Source organism: Penaeus japonicus, unplaced genomic scaffold (assembly GCF_977035675.1).
Source record: "Penaeus japonicus unplaced genomic scaffold, GWHDUDI00000001_assembly GWHDUDI00000003, whole genome shotgun sequence".
Lineage (NCBI taxonomy): Eukaryota > Metazoa > Arthropoda > Malacostraca > Decapoda > Penaeidae > Penaeus > Penaeus japonicus.
This window is the reverse complement of record NW_028234405.1, coordinates 38,584,479-38,591,978: the sequence shown is the minus strand read 5'-3', so window position 1 is coordinate 38,591,978 and position 7,500 is coordinate 38,584,479. Positions and strand designations below refer to the sequence as shown.

The 7,500-nt window shown below is 36.0% G+C and overlaps 1 protein-coding gene across 12 annotated transcripts in view; it reads left to right on the top strand.

Annotated features, from left to right (window-relative positions):
• Window positions 1-7,500, top strand: part of LOC122253497 (uncharacterized) — a 50,843-nt gene that overhangs the window by 32,331 nt on the left and 11,012 nt on the right. For 9 of the 12 annotated variants that reach the window (XM_086532147.1, XM_086532186.1, XM_086532172.1 and 6 more), the window contains 6 exons: window positions 344-468; window positions 999-1,139; window positions 1,636-1,797; window positions 4,153-4,539; window positions 5,118-5,178; window positions 7,138-7,236. In XM_086532147.1, the coding sequence (XP_086388273.1) occupies window positions 344-468; window positions 999-1,139; window positions 1,636-1,797; window positions 4,153-4,539; window positions 5,118-5,178; window positions 7,138-7,236 (975 nt within the window). The remainder of the gene's footprint in view (window positions 1-343; window positions 469-998; window positions 1,140-1,635; window positions 1,798-4,152; window positions 4,540-5,117; window positions 5,179-7,137; window positions 7,237-7,500) is intronic. The other 3 variants (XM_086532188.1, XM_086532180.1, XM_086532164.1) reach the window with 1 other exon arrangement.

Genomic DNA, 7,500 nt, shown 5'->3' with positions numbered 1-7,500 from the left:
ATGATCTTTATGAGGACAAGTATCCTAAGTTTTTTTGTTGTGACATTTGAGATATAGGAATGGTGAATTATAGGATAAGTAAATGTTAAATATATCCATTAGCATTGATCTTGCACTAACAATGAATGAATGAAGAATTATTTTTCAAATATGATAAGGGCAAACAGGGTTAAGATGGTATTGTTTTGCATCTTTTTATAGAATTAAGTAACAAATACTAAGTATTTATAGTTAGTTGCCCACGGTATTTAATTTCAGCTGGAGTCAGAAATGCTCCTTTTGACTCTTATAGAAGCCAATAACAAAATCAAAGCATTTATGAAAAAAAAAATTATTATTTCAGCTGGAGGCCGAAGTGCTCCCTTGTTACCTCCTGGAAGAAAACCAGCTCCTAGCATTCCTGATCATGATGTGTCTGGTGACTCAGAGCAAACAACTGACAACAGTAGTATACCACCTAGTCCTAAGGTATGATGGATTTTCCTGGATTGTTACGTGTCATTTTTATCTGGTCCTGCTGTAATTACAGTTCATGATAGCAGTTGTTCCTCTCTTTTCAAAAGAATGTTAGTCAAAAGTGTGTCTTTTAGATAAGTGAATTTGTCTGTAAGCCCTTAGGATTTGTTGAAATGTAGAGGACAGATTACAGTACTACAAATAATGGAGAAATTTATCTGCTGTGTATTCACCTTATGCCAGTCAAGAAGCAGACTGTTCTGGCAAGTTGTTGGATTTCAGGGAAAGTCTAGATGTACTGATGTAGCATTTTTTTAATGTATTTTAAGTTGGAATGGAGAAACAGCTGTAATATCATACGTAATTAAGTAATTATGTAGAAACAAAATGCTGATTGCACTTTATACATGATGAATCAGTGTAATTTGGTGTATATTTATGGCTAGTACTTACCTGTATTTAGGCAAACTTTGCTAAAAGTACAAGAGTACAAGAGTACAGTGTGTAGTCAGAGCAAGGACTGACTCCATTTATTCTTACAGCCCAGTAGTAAGAGTAGTCCAGCCCCTCCTCCTCCCCCTGCGTCAAGAAAACCTAACTTTTCTAATGATCGGCAAGCAAGGGGACCTCTGCCTGATCCCCCAAACCCTGCCAATAAGCCTTCTTCCTTTAAGTATTCGCCGGTAAGTTAAGAAGATTTAAGTCTTTGAAGGTACTGTGTATTTGGATTTATCTTTAAAAATGTGGTAATGATACTTGTATTTTTTTTTATTTACTGTGAATAATGAATTACATACCACCTATCTCTAGATTACTTTTTTCATCAGTAAGCATTGAACCACATTATATAGATGCAGCTTCAAAAATCATGCTACTTCAAGTAGCTAGATATTGTAGAACTAGAATATTATGTTTATCTAAAAATATATAATAGAAACAATGATTCCATATTGCCAGCTAGAAATTATTGGTCCCAAAATATCTGGCCTAGTCCTGGGTGAGTGAGTGAGTGAGTGAGTGAGTGAGTGAGTGAGTGAGTGAGTGAGTGAGTGAGTGAGTGGGTGAGTGAGTGGGAATATAACTTTGTTACCCTTTCCCAGTATCCTTGAATAGATTTAGGAAAGCATATTCCATATTTGTTTATTCCTTGCTCTACCTTGGGCTTTATATTTGATCCAGCAGGATGTAATACCAACATCAGCCCCATCCAAAGTTGGTCATCCAACCCTTCCAAGTAAACCAAATTTAGTGACAAAACCAAGTGTTGGAAACAAGCCAGCGCCTCCTAAACCCCCTAGCTCAGCAAAACCTTTACTACCGCCTAAGTTACCTGTATCACAGGTAAGTACTGCAGTGTTTATCAGTTTTCCTCAAGGTGATTGGAATACTTTTCAGAAACTTGGAACTTTAACCCATCCCTGGCAGGCTAAATACTACAGGGTTACATAGGCAGGCACATTTTTCACTAATAAAAGTTTGGAGAAGATAACTTTCACTTTCAAAATAGTTGGTAATGTTAAGAAAAAATGAAAATGTTAGCTCGGCAAAAGCAACCATGAATGGCCCTAGGTCACAGTCTTCAACCACTGAGTGTCGATAGCAGGTGAGAGGTAAGGTATGCCAAATAGTGCTGTAGTACCTAAACATGCTTTTTGGTATATTTTTTCCTGCTCATACTCTTTGATATGATAATGAAACGGCAAAAAGTAATATGTGGCTGTTCCTCCTCTATACACATATTACATAATCCTGAAAATCTTCTTTTGTGATTATAGGAAACCTGAAGGAAATATTTTATTATTCAACCAGCAGCATTGATGAACAAAGTATGGAAAAGTCAACACAGAATATAATGGGAGGAAAGTTTTTGTCATTTTTTTTTACTGATTTATTCATTTTTACCCTATTAGATTTTATAGTAGACCCAGAAAACCTTTTCAAATAATAGAGTTACTCAAGTTTTTCTTCAATATGTTGTGATTCCAAGGGATGAAACAGAAAAAGAACAAAAGAAAAGATATGGACTCATATTCTGACCCAGAAAATGGGACAGGCACATAAGTCTGCAATTCAAGCTGCTAATTTGGTATTCCATTATTGTGTTAACATTAGCTTATAGAGATTTTAATTTCAAATTTAAAAATTCCTTGGAGCCAGATCCATACAAAAAGATAATTGACTCAACATTTTAATAGTGTAGTAACTCTGAAGACGTGTTTGGTAGAGCTGCTGTTTACACTGTTTTGTTATATTTCCAGGAAAATATGTGGCATTAAATCATAAACTATATCATTAAGAAGTGTGTGAAAGTGAAAAAAAAAATGATTTGAATTTTATTCTCTTTAGATAGGCAAGATACACATCATAGCATCTAACAATGAAAATATAAATTGCTTATTTACATTTGTGTGGCCCTAGGTAAAGATTGAAAGTTGTGTATTTTGTATACAGGTGAAGCATGTGAGCAACCAAGGTACAAGGGGACGGTTCGTGGGATTTGTTGTACTTATGGCTCCATAGTCATTTTTATACAATTTTACATCCTGTAATTTATTTCTAATTGATTAGTTATAGTTTATGTAAACCTAATTTACTGCTGGATATCCTTGCACTCTTGGCTAAATCAAACTAATGATATTTCTTATTACATAAACTTCAATATTTTCAATTTATACAATATTTACAATTTATACACATTAACAGTTTTTCTGAGTGCTGCGATAATGTCTTTTGGATATCTAAATTCCTTGTGAAATGAAAATGAAATTTCACAATATGGTATTTTGTTGTGGAGTTCACTATATACAATAGAAGAATTAAGAAAAAATAACAACTTCTGTATGAGAAGGTTAGAATCTGTGTGTTTTGCGAGGAAGTGCTGACCTGAGCTGACTTTTGTCTTTCTTATGTTATTAAATCTGCCAGGATATCTTTAGATAGTTATAGCACTTCATTTGAATGGAAAAGAAAATTTCAGTACCTATCTTTATTACCTTTTATGTTTGTTGCTGTTTCATATCTTCATTGTACACACATTACTGTGTTTTTTATTTATACTTTTTCTGAAACTTATTTCAAAAATGAATACTGATACCATTATACAAATGGATGTGACCACACTGAAAATTTCAGATAATGTGGTGTATATGATTATAGTTGGAAATTTCCCTTTGACATGCAGAATTATATATCATTTCATAGAGATCAGAATACAATACAAGGAAATTACAATGAAATTAGCCTTACTTATGTATACAAGTAATATTTATTTTCACTGTTATATGCTCTAGATATTAATCTTTTTCTGGAGCATTGTAATCCAAACTAAAATGGTCTCCTTTGATGTGTATTGCAATTACACGCTAAGGATCATACGATGTATGTTTTGGTTTACAAGTAAATCCAGTGTAAATTGGACTTGCCTTAATTAGGGTTTCAAATTTTACGGGACATTTTGTTTTGGTTAGTCTATATTTTTAAGGATTAACAAAAGTATTATATTGTAAAATTTAATACTTTACATGGTATTGTAAAATATTATTTGTCTGAACCTAGGCATAAAATCAGTAGGAATATTATCAATGATAAATCTCAAATATTGATTTCAGATTTACAGAAGATCAAAGAAATATTTCTAGAAAAGAAAAAAAAAGATTTTTTTTATATTTAATTTTAACATATTACAATATATTACAGCCTAATGGGAGTACTCCTGGGAGTAGACCTGCATCAAGAACAAATAGCATGAGAGAACACAGAAGTACAAGCGAAATGGATTTCTCAGACCATAATGACTATTCAAAGGAAGACATGTTATCGTCAAGTATGGCACGAACCCTACCAGCTCACCACCACAAGCCAGCTCCTGCTGGACCAAATTTCGGCCATGGCTCCAATCGCCCTTTTACTGTTGGCCGAATGTCTGGCACTAACCTTGCCAGATCCATGACACGTGCACCCGCAGAGCGACCACCACCCCCGCCCAATAGACCGAGTGTTCCTGCACCTCCTCCCCCTAACCAGCCTCCCCCACCACCACCACACCGGCAAGGACCTCCTCCTCCGCCCACTGCAAAGCCTGAGGTAGTGTCCCTTAACACTTTAGCAAAGATTCAGAAGCGATTGCTGGGCCAACTTGGCATCATATTCAGATATGTTATTTGAGTAAAAAAATGCATTAACCTATAGATTTTATATATTTAATATGGAATGAAATCCATGTGAATATCTTACTTAAAGTAGTTGTTGGATCTGAGTGCATTTGAATTTATGAAATTTGTATTTTCTGAAGGTATAGGTGTAGGATCTTTATTTCCATATTTTTTAACATATTTTTCTCTGTTTGTTTAATTTAATATACATACTATATTTTACAGGTCACTTTTAGTGTGAAATTTCATGAGAATCTTTATATATGCTAAATATTAAGAAAATTACAAATTAAAGTTGAAACTGTAGATAATGCAATACATATGTTAAAGAATACAAATACTTGCTAGTTACCATGATTTAGGAATATGCTTGACAGCAAAGAATCAGGAGTGATGAACATTTATTGCTAAGGAAAGTAAGAATGAGATATGTTCTAGTTTTAATATCAGTTTAGTAATTGAAAAAAATATATATATATTTTCATAAATTGTTCTGTTTCTTTGTTCCAGCCTCCAAGCATAGCACCCCCTCCACCCCCTCCAAATAGATTTCAGTCAACGCGCCCTTCAGGTAAGCACATTGCGACCCAGTTCTGCACGCTCCCTCCAAGGTTATCTCGTGACACTTCATACACTTATTCCCTTGAAGGATCTAATTATAGACCCTCCTCCCGGGCTCTGACAATAGATCTTCCGGACTATGACTTGAGTGATGAAGGTTCAAGCATGTTTCCTTTCACTCAGTCAGTTGATTGTGAAGCTTGTGTCTTAGAGGGACATGGGGATCAGATGAATTATTGTCATGCGTGTCATGAAGAAGCCTCTCAGGAAGCAGAGTGCCGCGAATGTAATGAGTATGAGCTGAGCAGAGGGGCAGCGGTCGAACTGAACAGCCAGAAGGAAAAGAATGTCTCGTGTTTTACAGCATGTAAGCCCAAGACCAAGAAAGTAGGGCAAGGAGGCAAAAATGCAAAGAAAGAGGCAAAGAAAAAAGAACCCGAACAGGACCGAGAGAACCAGGAAGAAACTCCACAGTAGTTTTAACACTTTTTAGGTCTTGCTTTCACTTTGTTTTTGTAAAAAAGGAAAAAAAGAAATGGAAAGAAAGAAAGCTGGAAGGATAGATGTGTAGCTAGATATGCAAAGTTGGATGGATAGGGACTGATTGCTACATGATTGTAATCATATTGATAGGTAGATGGATAGAGATAATAGTAGTTATATAGATATTTAGAATGCAGTAGATATATAGAAGGAACATATATTGTATGATGTTTGCAAGATGTATTTAATATCATAAACATATCATACAGTGTATGATGTGTGTTAGAAGTTTATAATAGATTTATACATATGATATATGTATACTGTGTGATTTGTATACATGTGTACTTGTGTGTGAAAAAGAAGAAAATACATATTCATTTATGTATGCATGTATACACATGTTTGTCTGTGTGTCATTGTTGATATAAGAGTGATGTAGAAATTGATTTTTTTTTTCAAGATACGATAATTCTGTTGCCTGTTATGCTGTTGGTGTCTGATTTTTTTTCCGGCATTAATTCATACTATTCACATCTTGTTTACTCTTATGCATTCTCCATCATCCGTGGGCCCAGCTTACGAGGCATACATGTTGTATTGTGACCTCTATCGTGCATATCACAATATATTTTACTGTGAGTCTTTATTTTGTTAGTATCTCCTTGTTGAATTAGCTGTGTAGAGCTATAGGTAAAATATAACATTTATGTTGACTCCCTCATGAATCCAAGACCAGGATGTTGGTAATTGGGATAGGCACAATAATGCTCACATAGACTCCAAACACCTTATATCATTTTAGTTTTTGCCAGAGTAGTAAGGATTAGAATATAAATCTGTCACCTGTTTAATTCTAGGGGCCATATTTATATTTATTAACCCGATAAGGATGGGGCAGGATTGGTTCCTCTCGGTCTAAAGTTCAGGATTTTTCAAGCACATGCTATTCGCCCTCTCTGGCTGTGGCAAACTGCTCCACACATGATCACCTGGTGTGCTGGCCATGTGAAAAGCCAAGACGTGATATCATGTCCCTGTTAGCAAGTGCTGCCACCATGATATCACGTCAAGTGGTGGCAGTACCAGCCGTTGGGGCGTGCCGGGTGGTTGAGAGCATAGCGTTTGGCCATGGCCAGAGTGGGCTAATAGCCCAAGGCATTAGGCTTACATGTTTGAAATATCCTGGTGTTTAGATCATTTGGAGCCAAAACAGCCCCATTGGCAATGGGTTAACGGGTTAAAGCTACATGTTATCTGAATTCTCTCTCCCTCTCCCTCTCCCTCTCTCTCTTAGCATTTTATCAAAGGAACCAATGTAGAAAAGCTTGTGAAAACTTGAAAACCGCATTTATGTACCCCGTTGGCCTTAGCTTGAAACTTTTTCTTTATATACCAGTTCAGTTCATGAATGGAGATCTTGTTTTCTGTTAGGTGAAGGTGATGCTTTAGAAGGAAATGCTAATGATTTTTTTAACCTTTTCAGGTGGTGATTTTGAAAGCAAATTCCAGTTTCATGCGGCGCATACCTTTCCCTTGCCCCTCGTGTACCAGAGCTGCACCAAGACGTACCCCAGCAGGAACGGTAAGAGAGGTGCACGCCCAACAGAACAACCTCCTCAAGTACCGCATGAAGTCAGGTCATTTAGGCCTTCAGTTCCTCATTTGCCACAGCAGCCTTATTATTCATCAGGCAGGCCTCAGGCTCCTTACATAAACCTTAATGCTACGGATTACCATGCTGGGCATAGAGAAACAGAGATATAGTATTTTTTCTTCTAATTTCTGTTCTTTTTGATATGCATAGAAGCATAGAATATGTAGGTAGCTTTCTGCTTGGATGCGTAGG